The sequence below is a fragment of the Rattus rattus genome, chromosome 2 (genome assembly GCF_011064425.1).
Source record: "Rattus rattus isolate New Zealand chromosome 2, Rrattus_CSIRO_v1, whole genome shotgun sequence".
In the NCBI taxonomy this organism is placed as follows: Eukaryota; Metazoa; Chordata; class Mammalia; order Rodentia; family Muridae; genus Rattus; species Rattus rattus.
This window is the reverse complement of record NC_046155.1, coordinates 152,943,212-152,960,027: the sequence shown is the minus strand read 5'-3', so window position 1 is coordinate 152,960,027 and position 16,816 is coordinate 152,943,212. Positions and strand designations below refer to the sequence as shown.

The 16,816-nt window shown below is 52.6% G+C and overlaps 1 protein-coding gene across 2 annotated transcripts in view; it reads left to right on the top strand.

Moving 5' to 3' along the window:
* Positions 1–16,816, top strand: part of Kcnc1 (potassium voltage-gated channel subfamily C member 1) — a 166,871-nt gene that overhangs the window by 140,969 nt on the left and 9,086 nt on the right. Inside the window, exons 2-3 of one of the 2 annotated variants that reach the window (XR_004386912.1) lie at positions 14,261–15,451; positions 15,483–16,150. Coding sequence is in view for 1 of the 2 variants with exons in the window: in XM_032893582.1 (XP_032749473.1) it covers positions 14,261–15,194 (934 nt within the window). In the remaining variant the exon portion in view is untranslated. Of the gene's footprint in view, positions 1–14,260; positions 15,452–15,482; positions 16,151–16,816 lie in introns of those variants that run through there. The other variant, XM_032893582.1, reaches the window with a different exon arrangement.

Below are 16,816 nucleotides of genomic sequence, written 5' to 3'. Positions count from 1 at the left end.
TGTGAGCTCCAGCCACCACCCCTCAGCTCTGTTCTAGCATTCCCCAGCACTATGCTGCAAACCCCACACATACGCATCCACTGGCCCCAGCAGTCTCCCTGGGAAACCAGGTCCCAGTGAGTGCCTGGTGTGCAGCTAACTGCTCATTACAGTCACGGCTGCGGCTAATTATAGCTCCCACACACAAGACCCAAGACAACAAGGGAAAACCTTTCCATAAAAGAAAGCCCCACACGCAGACACCCAGACACACACACACACACACACACACACACACACACACACACACACACACACACACATACATGCTCCCACACTCACACACAGTGGAGGCCACGGACACACACTTGCACCAACACAGTGTTACCTCATCGACGCATTCATTCAGTAAAATATCCCTTGGGTGATGGGTGTATGGTCAATAGCAGATGTTTTGGAGCCAGAAAAACAAACCAACCAAACAAACAAACAAACAAACAAACAAACCAGTTTCCACTCCTAACTGTGTCATCGCTACCAGGTTATGTGGTCATGGGTGACTTGGTGTCTTTGAAACTCAGTTTCCTTTGTAAAACCGAGAAGGTAACCATGGCCGCCAGGGAAATGCCTCCCTGGATAAGAGCACTTGCAGTGCAAGGAGAACCGGAGTCTGAATCCCTAGGACCGGCATAGAAGTTGGGTGAGGCCACACAAGCGGCTGGTACCCAGCTCTGGGGACGGTAGAGATGGAAGGATTTCTGATGCTTCTGGCTGCCAGGGTAGCTTCAAACTCGGTGAGAGACCTTATCTCCAGGGAACAAGGAGAGCAAAAGAGGCAGCAAGACACTGAATGTCCTTCTGTGACCTCCCTGGCACTTACGGATGGATATGAATGCTCACATACAGCACGCGCGTGGGGGTGGGGACAGCACACCTTCGAGTGAACCTTAGACTCAGTGTAGGGCTGAATGAGATGCAGCACGAGGTGTGTGAGGTGGGCGTGGCTCAGAATGTGTCACCACCAGTACTGACCTACTGTGTGTCTGACCGGGTGTTGGAAGCATTGTCTAAAGATGTTATTTCAAAGGGGCTTATGTCATGTGATGTCAGTGCACTGTAGGTGCTCAGTCAATTAATGACTGAATGTTTGAAGGCTCAATCGGGGCGGGGGGCAGATGTCCTCTGAGCTTTCTTCTCCCAGGAGGTACCCACCACATTTGTCCACCCCAGGCCAAAACAGTCAGCAGTCTGTGGCAGAGCCCAGGCAGCTTCCAGCTTGCCAGTCTGTCAGAGTGGGTAGCGCTTGTTCAGCAGCAGCCGCTGAACTTCAGACAGCCGGACGCTAGACCCCAAACCCAGAGCCCACTCTGGTAAACTCCTGGTCAACTCCTGGTCCTAGCTCAGGTAGACACCGGAGTCCCAAGGCTCTGACAGTGCAGATGTAGTGTAGGCTGGGGCCTCTGGTTTGGCACAGGGTGTGTTTGCATTTGCTGAGGAAGGAACTTGGGTCCAGTCTGGGTACAAAACAAGCTTCAGCATTTGGAGACGCTGTCACTGGCTGTCACTGTTCCCAACCTTTGAATAAACCGACCGTTAAACTACCCAGCCATCTCGTCCCTTCACACCTCCCCAACAGGAAAGTGACATTTCCTCATGCTTTTTAAAGCCCAGACTGGCTGGGCCAGGCCTGGGTGTGGGGTGGGGAGGGAGGGGTGGCACTAGATCACACAGCCCATGTCTCTCCTCACCTTGAGTGATCTCAGGATGCTGGGAATAGACATGGTCTCATCACTTCCCTATGCGACCCAGATTCCAGTGTCGATGCCCAGATTCCAATGTCCCCGATCTTGCACCTGTACCCAGGCTTTGAATTCCCTCCTCTGTTGCTCTTCTGTCCCATAGATGGGCCAGATGCCATTGAACAACATAAACACCTTCAACTGACCGGCATCCTCACTGGAAAGGTACCGTGGTCAACTTGTGTCCACCTCCATGGGTATTATGTGCCATGCTTGCCTTGACACTTTGTATGGTGGCTGTCCCCATTGTCGAGGAGATGAAAAGGGTTGTGCCCACTGTCACTGTATACAGGTGTGCCGTCAGGGGAGTACTCCAGCTGCCAGTACAGACCGGGTCTGCTCTTAGCACCTGAGCCTACCGACTACCCAACATGTGGGGCCGAGTGTGCCTGTGAACCCATGATTGTGTTTGTGTGGCAAATGCAGACAGGAACAATGGCTCACTTCCTCTGAAGGCTACAGGGAGAAGCTGTGCCCAACATGCAGACGGAGGACTGAGGCCCATGAATCAGGAGGCGTGTGTGCCCATGACCAGCCCTGCACACATGGGAAAATTGGTGCTCTATGGTTTGAGGAAGGGTCCCTCTTTCTCACACTAATTAGAAGACTTGCTTGGACCCCGAGGCAGAGCCAGGCAAGGTTTATGGACGTGCTACGTCTGCGACCTTGCATCCTTATGGAAACAGAAAGCATGTGAGTCACGAGTGCCCATCGGACTGGACTCCGAATGTGGGTGAATGTTATTGTATGTAAATCGCATCTGTGAAGCTCGGGTGTTGGTGTAAGGTGATTCACCAGTAGCCTGGGAGAAAATAAGAAAGAATGAGGAAGGTCAACTTACTGGGGAGGCTGGGTCAGTTTTTAGCCTCATCGCATGGTGAGGGAACGGACCACAGAGGTGCTGAGAAAAGAGCGTTCTAGGCAGAGGGCACGGCTGGTGTAAGACCCCGAGGCAGACCTGTATCCAACGTGTTTGAGGGACATGTCTGAGGATGCAGATGTAGGCAGGAAGGGTAACGTGCACCTTAGTAGGAAGGAAGGCTGGAAGGGGACAACGGCTCAGATCAAGCAGGGCATCTCCTACAGGAGGAATGGGAGCCTTTGCTGCTCCTCCACAGAGAGCTGAGTTTGTGCTGCAGCTACGTGGGAAACAGGAGATGAGTCCAGAGACCGTGGCCACGGGCCATGGGTAAGATAATGTCGTGTGGGGGGCGGCACAGGTGGCAGCATTGGGGTGGGGAGGGCTCAGAGTGGGGACTCGGTTTAAGCGGAACCACCAGGACTTCCTTACAGATTAAATGTGAAGTGTGGCAGAGATGTTGAAGATGACTGCAAGGTTTTTGGCAAGAACGTCCTGGAAGGATGGAGCTGGAGAAGCCTGCGGGGGTGGCGGGTGCTCGGGAGTTTAGCTGCCAGGTTAAGTTTGACTGAGTTACTAGAACACCACTTGGGGATGCCAGGGAGGTGGGTGCAGGAGACCTGCATTCAGGGGAAGAGCTGGGCTGGAGGGAAACCTTCAGGAGCGTGCTGTGTGATGCTCTCCTGACGGGAAACGGAATTGGAGTCATAACTGAATCAGCCTATGTGTGCAGCAGAGGGTGATGGGGAGATGGAGAGGAGCCAGAGGGGCCAGAGCATCCTTCAAGTGTGAGGCGGGGTGCAGGGTACGGAGGAGAGGGAAGGCCATCAGGAGGCCATGTGATCCAACGAACTGTACCAGAAGGGACTGAGTGGTCAGGAGCAGCTGGTGGTGCCGGAACCCCAGGGGAACCCCAGGGAAAACTGGCTCCATTTTCCGCTTATCCTGTGGCCTCTGTGCACACCGGTGCTTCCTCTTGGAAGCCACTCTAGCCCCAGGGCTTGATAAAGGCCCATTGGATATCCTGTGCACTCCCCTCTGGGCCCTTGTCACCATATGTAGGTACATTTTTCTCTGCATAGCTGCTTAATAAATGTCAGTTCACCTGCCATCTGTGTTTGCTTCCCCTGTTCCCCTGCACAGGCTGCGAGCACTCAACAGTAGCCCCTCGTAGGCGATATCCACTGCCCTCTCTGTGCCTGCTGTCCTACAGTCGCCTCTCATTCTACCCCACACAGCACACAGATACACACACAGACACACACACACACAGACACACACACAGACACACAAACACACACAGACACACACAGACACACAGACACACACACACACACAGACACAGACACACACACAAACACACACACACACACACACACACAGACACACACAGACACACACACACACACACACACACACACACACACACACACACACACACACGGATCCTATATGACATAAAGTGGATACTGGAGCAAGAGTCCCCAGTGGGTTCCTGATAAACTCCTTTCCTACCTCATCCATGGAGCTCAGGACCTCAGTTTTCTCCTATGCAGAATGGGAACAATTGAAACTACACTAGTTTGTTTGGTGTGTGTGTGTATGTATGTGTGTGTGTGTGTGTGTGTGTGTGTGTGTGTGTGTGTGTTGTTCACTAGAGATTCAAAGTAGGAAAGCGTGTAGTCAATGGTAGAAGGCTGTGTCCACTGCCACTGTTATGGAAAGACTAATGTCTTTCTTCCTTCAAGGGCCACTTGGAATAAACGTGAAGACGGGGTACAAAGAGTAAGCGGAGAGGCACAGAGGGTTTTTTGAGAAAGCTGTTTTCAAGCCCTGCCTACCAGGGACACGCAGAATCTAAATTTTCTTTTTCTGCAGAATGGGGGTTAAAAGTTTCCTAGAGAGAAGTAAGTAGCCGTGTGCTCTGGCGAGCATGCAGGATGATGACATTCGATAGAGCTGTGTACCACTGTGACTGCAGTGGCTGTGGGGATGGGGGCGGCGGGTGCCAGCCCTGGCCTCCTATTGTGGGTACTTAACCTCAGCAGGCCTGAGCTGGCTTGAGGAGGCTCAAAGCTGGGGTGTGGAGGGAGCCTGGTGGGAAGGTGCTCAACTCAGCTGGGTCCCAGCACCTCACAGTATAGGCTGTCACTCTGATCTGTCCACTCCCGAGGAAGTGGAGTGGATTTAGACAAGAGATAAATACTCTTGGAGTTGTCCAAAGGCCGCGTGAGTGGCTGTGTCAGTGACCCACTGCAGGCAACAGAAACATCTGCAGAGGGGGATCCCAAATGCCTCCTGGAAGGTCCTACAGGGGTCTCCTCATTTCCTGATCTGGGGAATCCTAGTCCTGTTTATCTTATTTCAATCTGTGGGTTTTTTTTTTCTTTCTAGAAAAGGTTTGAGGTGTGTAAGACACACCTCCAGAGAAAACAGATAAAAACAGGAAAGCGTTAGCTGAGTTCCCAGGCAGTTAGTACAGCCGCTGACTCATGCCTCTCAGATGTCAAGCAGGGGAGCACATACACCGGGAGACACTCTTGTCCCAGTATCCGAGGAAAGTCCCATGTGGGACACCAAGTGTGCTTCTGAGTCTGACATATTACTGGAGAGGTGAGAACAGGCCACCTGTCCCCTCTACTGCCTGCTTCTCAGGATGCTTTCCAGGAGAGCATCTCAGACCTCTTCTGAACATGGCGGACACAGTAAGCTAGTGCAGCCACAGTCCCCTGATGTCTCTGTTACTCTGCCTGACAAAGGCTGGAGCCATGCTGGAGTGTCCAGATGGGCTCACAGGGACACCACCATGATGACTTGTGTCACATGGCCGTGTCCATCTGGCTGCTTAAAGGAGCTGATGGGATGCAGGGAATCATGGGGCTACAGGGCGGAGTGGGAACTGACCTACCACTGAGAACTCGGAGACTTTAGGGTCAAAATCCTTTCCCAGAGACCTCACACTCCTCCAAACAGAATGTCTGGCTGGGTCGGCAGAACATTCTCTGCCAGTGTGTGGAAAGCACCAGAAAAGCAGGGCCCACTAGAGACCCACTGGCTAGGAATTGGGATAGAAATTCACAGGCAGCTATGGCTCAGTCCCCACTTACCCTGTGACCTTGTTCGTCCTTCACCCCAAACCCCAAGTCCTTCCAGCCCCAAGTCAGGCACTCAATGCAGAAAGCTTGTACGTCTTGGGGTGTTGGCTCTCCATCCTCTGAGAACTATGGCCCTCAGTGCTGGGCCTTGGATACAGCTACTGTGGTCTGTGCAGTACAGGCCACGAGGACTGTGCCTTCAGGTCTCGTGAGGAGAAGGCTGTCTGCCTCCTGCTGCTGATCTTTAGTTAGTAGGCAGGTGGCAACTAGGGTTTAGGAGAAAAAGAAAACTCCCTTAGCTGTTGTTGTAGCTCCTCTATTCCTTCTCTGGAAATTAGGGGAAAAACCAAAACCCTAAACCCTGTGTTAGAAGAGAAGCTGTGGTCTGACTCTTGTTCTGCAGAGCACAGAACTGGCAGTTTGGGTGACTTCTGCACCCCCTAATTCTTCCCTGAATCTGGGGAAGTCTCAGGGCATTTCCTCGGTTCCCCTCAATTGTGTCTTGGTTCCTGAAGTGTGTTTATCATTGCCCCAATCTGAGGCCCATAGGACTAAATTTCCCAGAGGTTACCACCTTGTTATCTGACTGTCCGTGGCAGAGCTGGGATTCGAACTCTGCCAGATGGAAGCCATCCCCAGGCCTCTGCTATCTCAGTTGCTTCCCCGTCCTTCCTGTGCTTCCTGGGACATCAGATTAGAGCTATGCAAGGTGGCAGTCTCATCTTGCCTCATGAACCCCAAATGCCAAGTGCACCTGGGGGCCTCCAGGCCAGGGGCATAAATGAAAAGGATATTTCTGCTCTCGTCCACACCTGCTGAGCCAAGACTCCTTCCTGGGTGGCTTGGGACTCCGCATTTATACATCTGCCTTCTCAGTCTCCTCAAAGCCTCCACTGCCGCCCTAGTCACATGAGCCTGTCCCATCTCCTCTTGCCCACCCTCCCCACACCCCACCAGATTCCTCCTTGAAAGGGCTCTAACTCCAGCTCTCTGTCCACACTCCCACAGAATCTGGGAGCACCCCTTTTCCTTGTTGCTAACTCCTGGGGTCCTTTGCCCTAGCTTGTCAGACGTCCCCCAGGCAATGTGCCTTAAGCACACAAGGGTCCAAGGCTGGCCTTATCAGACTGTGTTCCTCTATGACTTGGTCACTCTGCTATTCATCCAGATAGGAAATAACCTTGGGCTGGGAGTAGGCCTGGTCCTCTGAGGGATAGTGGTGGTGTCTGGTGCCTCAGTTTCCCTGGTGACCCCCAGATCAATAGCCTCCTTTCCCTGGCTGTCAGCTGCTATGCCTCTCTGATGCCGAGTGGTCCAGGTAGAGCTGGGCAGGTTGGCAGGGATGGTAACACATTTGAATGCCTCTTTGCTCCTGCTTTCTCTTGACAGTAGTGCCTTCTCTCACCACCCTCCTCCCCTCTTTGCATATTCTTATTTACGGTATATGTGCGTGTGTGGGCCATAGCTTGCATGTAGAGGTCAGAAGGAGTCAGTTTCCTCCTGACTATGTGTACCCCAGGGATCAAACCCAAGTTGTAAGGCCTGGTAGGAAAGTGCCCTTACCTGACAAAACATCTCACTAGTCCCAGTGTGCAGTCTCGTCCCATCATTGTCCCCCACGCCCCAAAGGAGCAAAGAACTATCCAAGGCCACCCAGTGGAACTGGAACTAAAATCCAGGCTGGTTGATTTCAAGGTCATGTCATTTCTGCTCAGCTGCTGCCTCCTTTGACAGAAGGACCTGAGCTGCTCTTGGCCCAGGGCAGAGAAGGCGGGGGCCCTTGGAACCAAAAGGCTTGGAAGAGGGAGGCATGCTAGGGCATTGCCTGAGCAAAGGCTCAGAGCTCGTCGTGATACGAACCCCATGCCAGAGCCTCATATGACCCCTCAGGCATCGTGGGTCTCTGCTCTTTTCAAGAGTCCCTCTGCCATAGGCAGCTCGAGTTCCCAGCTGTGCCTCTGTCTGCATTCCTGCACAAAGGGTGACTTTTCACAGAAGACCTTACAAGTCACCTCTGCCTCAGTGTCTCAAGTTTCTAATCCATTTCTACAGTTCAGAGTAGAAGTCAGCTCAAGACACCATAGGCTCGATGGCATGACGGAGAGTATGGGTAGAAATGGCCTTTGAAGGATTTATGCATGCTATGATTTAATGAAGCCCAAAGGGTGGAAGTACAAGATTCCTCTGAGAGGAAAACAGACGACAGCTTCCGCCACCTTAGGACTCTGCAGCACCTTTGTCATTGTGGCCTGTTGGGGTGTGACCAAGGGTAGGGCCATAAGGGCGTGGTGTCTGTCCTGGCTTCTGACTTCTATGAGGCCTAAGCACTACCTTTGCTGATCCTGGCCCAGCTCTGGATGGAGAATGCTGGCGTGTGTGGGCCAAGTGCTCAGAAAATGATTCTGCACTGTGCTCAGCCATCCCTCTCCGCTGGGCTGGCTCCAGGGCCTTCCTCTACTCCTACTCGTCTGGTCTCTTCCTTCTTGGACTGGTATGTGAGTGACCATTTCTGGTGTGGAAAAGTGGATTCTCAGCTGGATCTCCACTTGGTCATTGACATAGCAGCCTCAGTCTGACCTCTCGAGGAGATGGCCTATCCATGTACATACACACTACAACCCATACGTGCACACACTTATTCTTGAACATGCCTCCCCCTTGCACACAAACATACCATAGATAACACATGAGTCATATATGTGCACACTCATGCACATATCATACCTTATGTACAGCTCCAGGTGTATGTGTGCACACACACCCACACACACATATACACACACACATACACACACACACACACACACACACATCCGTTCAATAGCACATAGATGCATCTATGTACCTCACACATTTCTTCCCCAACACACAGGGATTATACACTGCACACAGCCACCACTTAATTCTCCCTGAGCCTAGAGAGAATTCACATACACTGGTGACATTTTCACCATGCACACAACCATCTCCGAAGCTACACGTACTTCCCTGGATGCCTTTCCCAACACACAGACGTTCCAAACAGGCTCCCGCGGGCACACTCTGCCGTGCACACACACTCTCCAGCTCATACCACCTCAGAGCCCTGCAGGGAGCTCCTTCCGCCTACTGCTCCCTGAGCAGTGCCAGCAGCAAGGGAGGAGTAGGGAGCAGGAGAGGGCGTCAGGACCCAAGCAGAGCATTGGGACCTCCCTGGGCTTACTGCTCGAGGCTATAGATAAAACAAAACAAAGAATTTGAGCTCTCGAACGCTGTAGCCCTGTACACTGCGTGTGTACCCAAGCTAAGGAAGTCGAGATGAGACTAATTCAGTTTCTAAACCCAACTCAACTGACAATTTATTTAAGACAATTGTCTGTCCTGTCTGCTCTGCATCACTGACTTCGATGGGTGTTGTGCACCATCGTGGGGCGGATTCCATTAGGCAGAAAACCTGAGCTGCGATTTCTGCGCGCCCGGAGCCTGGACTATGGGCCTGGTTAGCCATCTTGGGCTCCTACTACCTGCAACCCTGATCCCCCTCTAAAAGAGACCAAGTCTAGCTTTCACTTTCATAGTGGAGCGACAGGAGACTGGTCAAGGTCACACAGCGAGTGGCCGAGCATCCTGTCAGTCCCTGTAGCGTGTTCCAACCAGAGCTTGTTCCTGAAATGCAGATGGTAGGGACACAAATCCCCACGGTGAACCCCTGAACAGCTCTGAAAGGCAAGCACAATTTTCTAAAGGCAAGCGTGGTATAAATAATTCATAAGTGGAAGTCATAGCACATATTGGTCATTTCAATAGATAGTAGGTTGCCTTTCTAATTTATGGTTTCAGGGGTGGGGCTGTGATAAAAATAACTTGGTGATTTCTAAAACATCTTAAGTCAACAGATCCCTAGTAGGTTTGTCTGACTTTACAGCCAACAGCCTCACTATCCCGGTTACCATAGAAATGGGATGCCTTGCTCTGTTGCTATGGCTACCACTTTCCAGAACACAATTGGTGGGTCTCATGGTTTGTGATTTGGTTCTGGGGGAAAAAAAAATATAAAAAGAGCCAGAAACTACCAGCTTGTGTTTGTGTAGCACCGTCAAACAGTTGCAGCTGAGTGTCCTGAATTTTACAAGGCAGCCACCTCGTTGGGGTAGCCGTTAGGAGACAGCCACCTCTGGGCTACCTGACAGAGCTCTTCATCCTCACGTCACAGACCCAGGAGGGATCAGCTGACCTGGTCCTGACTATGGTGGGCCCCAGCTGCTCTGGGAAAGGGCTAGATAAAGGGGCCAACATCACAGGAATGGCAGTCTGAGGGTGGCAGGGAAGACTGAGGGGGCAGAGAGGCAACACAGGCTGGAGCTGCCTGTGGGAAAGTCAGTCGCCCCCTAGTGGGGATGAGGTGAAGACAGGCAGAGGGCTGAGCGGAAATTGCCAGGAGGGTGCCAGAGGGGTCAAGTGCCTGTGTGTGTGTGTGTGTGTGTGTGTGTGTGTGTGTGTGTGTGTGTGTGTGTGTGTGTGTGTGTGTGTGTGTGTGTGTGTGTGTGTTGTTTGTGTGTGCCACACTTGAAGAGGGGTAGGAATGGGGATTGTATGCTATGTGGTTCCACCACTACTCCATGTGCACACTACTCCATGTGCACACGAGTTGTCTGTGCACATATACCAGAGTGTGCCAGGCCGGTGTGAGGTAGCATACTATGTTGAGGCCTCTGTGAGTTGGCTCCTGTCTTCTGTGAGTGGTCCAGGCACTGAGCTAGATTCTCTACACCCATGCACTTGTGTCTGAGCTTAGGACATCAGCTAAGTGTGTACGCTGGGTTATTGAGTACTATGGTCTGTGGGTGACTCGGCACACAGTTCATATAGGGCACACAGGTCCCAATGCTTGCCCTGTGGATGACAACCCCAGCATTCCTCTGAAACTTGCTACCCTGGGCCTATGAGGGAGGGCTTGCCTCTTTGTCTGGGATCAATGATCACCACGCTTGTGTGTGTGTCAACCCTCCCCATACCCCACCACACCCTGGTCTTAGCTGTGCTCTCTGAATGCTGAATACTCTGAGGTCTTTTCTACCAGGGGCTCATCAAAGGCTGAAAGCTACATAGGATGTAGGCTGGACCACCAAGGATGCTCTCATCACTGGTCCATCCTCAAAGGGCTGCTTCTGCTCCAGGGTCTGGGTACCAAGACCTAGGATCCACACAGGTGTGGCCACAATCACATCTAGTTGGATCTAGTCACCTCTGCCCTTCATCAGTCACATGGGACAACATGGCCTACTCTTAGGGGGTCTGGGAAGAGGGGGGCCATAGTCAACATCCAATCCAGGGCTGGCTTCTCAGCAAAGCTCAGACAGCTTGGTGGTGAGAGAGCTTCTTGTCTGAGTTGAGGAAGCTGGGCCTCTGTCTCAACTCCCTTACACTCTTGGAAGCCGTCGGCTTGGTCCCCAAACCTCTGTTCCTGCTTTTCCTTTTAGACACAGTAGGGATAAGACTGCCTGTTCTACCAAGATGGCACACATAGTAGGTCCTGGAACTTTGGTAGTTTTTCCGCTCTCCTCCCAACCTTGCTTCTGGCAGAGGGAGGAGCTGTTTTGGCTTTGGCTGGGCTCTGGCTGCCCTCCTGCTAGCCTCTAAGCTTAACGGAACACTGCGGTGCCTCAGCGCTCCGGAAGTTGCTTCTCCCACAGCCCAGAAAGGATCCTCATGGACCCAGAGGTCTTTGGGGTCCTGTACTTGCTTGGTGGTGGTTTGGCCTTGTGGTAGCAGATACTAAGAGGACAGATGTCTGTCTATCAGAGCTCTGCCTGACGGAGTCTTTCTATCCGACTCTAGTCTGGCTCTTGCTTCCCACCCCCAAGCCTCTTAGCGATTGGCCAGTGAGCTCCAGAGTCCCACCTGTCTCTGCCCCTCTGCTCTGGGATTACAAGCGCCCGCCACCACACTTGACTCTTGTCCTTGTTAATGATTTATTTTAGCTGTATTTCGTGTGTGCGAGTGTCCGTCTGCATATGTGTGTCTATCTGCGTGTATGGATGTGCACCACAGGCATACCTGGTACCTGTGGAGGCCGCTGGGTTCTCTAGACCTGAAGTTAGAGATGCTGCGAGCCACCACGTGGGTTCTGGGGGTGAATTCCGGGACCCATGCTTGCAAGGCAAACATTTTACCAAGCAAGCCACCTTCTCAGCCTTCCTACGCTAATCTTAATAAGATCTGACCTTTCCCCAGACCCCCACGACCCTATAAAGATCAGTATTCTGAGCGGACAAATGAGAGATCTCTGAAGGCTTATGGGACTCCTGGGAGATCAATGCCCTGTCTGAGCTATTCTCCTGAGCCTTTGCAAACACTAACGAGCCATTGCTCGCTGGAGACAGACTCTCGGCCTCCCCGGGTGGTTGTAGAGATTCCTTGAGGAGCGCTTGGCAAACTGCCTCCCAAGTACCACAGCTGCCAGTGGGAGACTCACCCAGGGGAAGGGCTATTAATGGGGCACCGAGGATGCATGGGATTTTCCACACAGAGTGTGTATGACCAGAAGTCTCTCAGGAAGAAGGAACCAATCACAATGGTGGTGAGACACTCTGGTCAGAATGCCATGGAGGTACATGTGGCAAACACATTGGGTATGTGTAGGGTGAGAACCCCAAGAAATAAAGCGTAGCCAGGGCACGGTGATTCTGATGTGCCAGGCTGGGGACTCTGGGCTTTTCCCTGTGGGTGATGTGGCAGCTGGCATGGGCAGCTCTGGGGACCAGTATCTGTGTTGTAAAGACTGAAGCTTAGAGCCAGCTTAGACAGCAGTGGCCCTGTTGAGAGAGATAGAGAGGAAAAGGCTGTGGCAGGGGTCACTGCTGGGGGGTTTGGCCTGTCCTCTGTGAAGGACAAGCTCTGAGGGAGGTGCAGGGAGGGGTCCAGGTCCAAATGCATAGCAGATGAGGATGTGCGTGTTTGTTCCAAGGACATGGTGACTTGGGAAAGGCTGTAGAGCTGTGTGAACTGGGGTTGGAGGTGGGTGACTCTCTTTTTTGCCTCTTTCCTTCCTGGTTTATCTTCCATGAATCCCAGGTCTGGAAGAGCTGGATCCCGAGAGAAGAGCTTCCCGGCGTCAGAAGACCTCTTCTCCGCCCTACTCCCCTCGGCTTTTGCCAACCCCACATGCCTCAAGGGGTGGAGGGGCTAATAGTTTCAACCCACTGCCTTGCAGGGGGTCCCTGTATGTCTCCTCCTGAGCTGAACAGGATGCTCTCTGAGAGGTGGAGAGAAGCCTTATCTCTGTGCTGGTGCTTGGTGAAGAGTGTCAGGAAGAAAGGATAGGTAGGGGAACCAAAGACTGCGGGGCAGTGGACACGTGGGGGAAAGGAAAGAGGGAGGAACAAAAGAAGGAAGTAGGGAGACTGTTTGAATAGAAGAAAGGGAGGGAAAGGATAGAAGGAAGAAAGAATGAGTGGATAGCTAGATGGGTGTGTGAATAGAAAAATCGGTAGGTGCACAGAAGGGAGAGCAGAAGGAAGCAAAGGAGGAAGCAAGGGAGGAAGGCTGCAAATGGGCTGCATCTGAGAGCATCCCATGAGCAAAGGTTCTGAGAATCTCATTGCTATCAAACCATCAGGAAGCCAGCGCACCGTAACAAGCAGCTTACCCAGGTCTCTTTCCTGTCCGTGGGCTCAGGTAGCATGCGATGTGACCCCATAAGACTGCTGGTGTTCTAAAGTGCTCTCTTTCCTGTTCTTCTCTTCCTCCCTACCTGCAGCCCAGAACATGGTTAGGAAGATCCACTTATTTCTTGGAGCCCAGATCCTTCGCCAAGTTGGGCTCCAGGCCCCATAGTCTTGGTTAACCCAACCAAGCAATACAGGGACTCCTAGAGCAACACCCCTGGAATAGAGGAAGGGTGCCTGTGTCCACCCACACTAAGGCTAAAGCAATCTGCGGCTGATTGGGGTGGGTGGGGGCACTCTTCAAGTAAACAGACGAGAGTCAAAGGAAATAGAATTCTCCCGGGAATCCTCTGGGAGCCGGATTCCAGTAGAGCGGATTCCAGTAGAGCGGTTTCCTTGTACTTCTCTGTACATGCCAGCCCGAGAGTCACAGTCAGTGTAGCCAAGCATGACAAACACCTCAGATTTCAGTGGCTTAACACAGTACAAACTCTTGAGGATTTTTTTCCCTGTTGTTTTTGTTTCTCACGAGAGTATTTGTATTTAGTGACAGTCAACCCTAACAGCGCCAGTCTCCTTCTCCTTTGTGGCTCCACTGGACCCTACGGCATCCCCGTTTGGCCGGCAGCGGGGAAGGAGCCATAAGTGAACAAGGATGCAGGCTTTGCCATCCAGGCTCAGCAGCAGCACCTACCCCAGCCCCGCCCCCCAGGCTCTGAGGAGGATAACGTAACATGTGCTCTTAGGTTGTGTTGGAGTGAAGGGGCTCTGTGCTTTGCCTGCCCCTGATGTGGCACCCTGCCTGGACCTGCAAGGCACTCCAGGTTTCTCCACTCTGAATGGGAAACCTTTACTCTGACACCCTGTGTTTCTCACCCACAGTACGTGGCCTTTGCCTCCCTCTTCTTCATCCTGGTCTCCATCACAACCTTCTGTCTGGAGACCCACGAGCGCTTCAACCCCATCGTGAACAAGACAGAAATTGAGAACGTTCGAAATGGCACACAAGTGCGGTACTACCGGGAAGCGGAGACGGAGGCCTTCCTCACCTACATCGAGGGTGTCTGCGTGGTCTGGTTCACCTTCGAGTTCCTCATGCGTGTTGTCTTCTGTCCCAACAAGGTGGAGTTCATCAAGAACTCCCTCAATATCATTGACTTCGTGGCCATCCTCCCCTTCTACCTGGAGGTGGGCCTAAGTGGCCTGTCCTCCAAAGCTGCCAAGGACGTGCTGGGCTTCCTGCGCGTCGTCCGCTTCGTGCGCATCCTCCGTATCTTCAAGCTGACCCGCCATTTTGTGGGCCTGCGGGTCCTGGGCCACACGCTCCGTGCCAGCACCAACGAGTTCCTGCTGCTTATCATCTTCCTGGCCCTGGGTGTGCTCATCTTTGCCACCATGATCTACTATGCTGAGAGGATAGGGGCACAGCCCAATGACCCCAGTGCCAGCGAACACACACACTTTAAAAATATCCCCATCGGCTTCTGGTGGGCTGTGGTCACCATGACGACACTGGGCTATGGAGACATGTATCCTCAGACGTGGTCTGGGATGTTGGTGGGAGCACTGTGCGCCCTGGCTGGTGTGCTGACCATTGCCATGCCGGTGCCCGTCATCGTGAACAATTTTGGGATGTACTACTCTTTAGCCATGGCTAAGCAGAAACTACCAAAGAAAAAAAAGAAGCATATTCCACGGCCACCACAGCTGGGATCTCCCAATTATTGTAAATCTGTCGTAAACTCTCCACACCACAGTACTCAGAGTGACACATGTCCGCTGGCCCAGGAAGAAATTTTAGAAATTAACAGAGCAGGTAGGAAACCTCTTAGAGGCATGTCGATCTGACCTTTCATCTCTGCCCCCCGTAGCAATGATTCCAGATTCAGTCAGACTGCTTCCTTAGTTCCACGGGCGACCCAGGACCCTGTGCCCAATCTTGAGGTGTGGAGCCTGGGACCCCCAGGGAGATGCTGGGCGGCCAAATTCAGAAGGCAAGAGCTTGCTAGAGGAACCTCATTGGTGGCCCTGGGTAAGGAGGTTGATGTGGTTGGTCTCATGAGTTCTGAAGAGGTTGATGTGGTTGGTCTCATGAGTTCTGAAGAGACCCCAAGGAAGCTTGCTGAGGACTCTCTTAGCAGAAGCCTAGAGGCTGCTGCTTGGTTGGAAGGAGTCAGGCACAAGTCTCTGGCAGGCTACTAACCCAGTGGTAGGCAGGGACAGAGGGAGTGGGACACCATACAGCCTTTTGGTCTGGTCTTCAACATGCGTGCCTTCAGGTTGTGTAGACTGGCAGAGTGGTATGTGAGGTCTGGCAGCTGGGTCCCTGAAAAAAGGCGGTAGCCAGGATTCTCAGCCCTGGCAGAACCTGTCTCTTTAGCTGAGTAGATTCCTGCCCTGACGCTGGCTGGCTACCCAGCTCCAGGTCTCTGCTAGGAGTCGCCCCTAGCCTTCCACGACAAGCTTACTCACCCCATAGCATGCCGAACCAACTCATTCTCTGCCACTACTGTAGAGTTTAGCATTTATCTTTAGGAACCTGTTGGAGTGACTCTGGCTTTCACGTTGTCTGTTTGGGTTGATGGTCCAGTGGGAGTTTCTGGTGACCTTCTGATGGAAGCGGCTGGTGAGCAAAAGACTAGAGAGGGGCCACATCCCGGGCAGCTTAGACGAAAGCATTATGGACCAGCAACAACCTCCCACCACTGAGAGTCGTCCCCACACCTAGCAGTAGGGACTGTAGCAGCAGCAGCAGCAGCAGCCGCAGCAGCAGCAGCAATATAAGACATCCCAACCACTTACCCACACATTCACTGGGAGATGGGGGTGGGGGCGGGGGCGGGGGTAAAACAATACTAGTCACCGAGGGATATATTCTCATATTCCATGGCTAGTGGCTCATTATGGGACTATCTCAGTTTTATGAGAACCTGCGCATAGCACATAAAGTTGACCATGGGGCTCTGGTCTGAAGATGAAAACCCATAGTCTACCTCTACCCATGGAATCCCATTGACTTAACTCTGAGGAGACAGGGATCTCCAAGGAACAGGTGATCCAGAGAAGAATGACGGCACTGAGCTCAGAGGTACCGGGTGAGTGTGGGGTTGATGTGTGCTGTTCGATGTGTTTAGTCTGTGAAGAGCACCCCATGCCTGGGTCTGGCAGGGGGCTGCAAGGTAGCTCAGCCTCAGGTGAGGACGGCTCCCTTTCACTTGGGCGGCCTCTCTCAGTGGATGATTGATGTCCTTCACTGCTGGTGTGCTATTGGGTTCCCCCTCCCACTCCAGTCCTTTATCCTACTGGCTGGGGCAGCCTAAGCCACGCCCCAAGTCCTACTTCTCTGTCCAGTCCTCTCACCCATCCCTTCCTCTCCTTCTTGAGATTCCTGCAGGTACATAAGCAAAATGTAGCTTGTGTTCGACCTTGGGGTAGGGA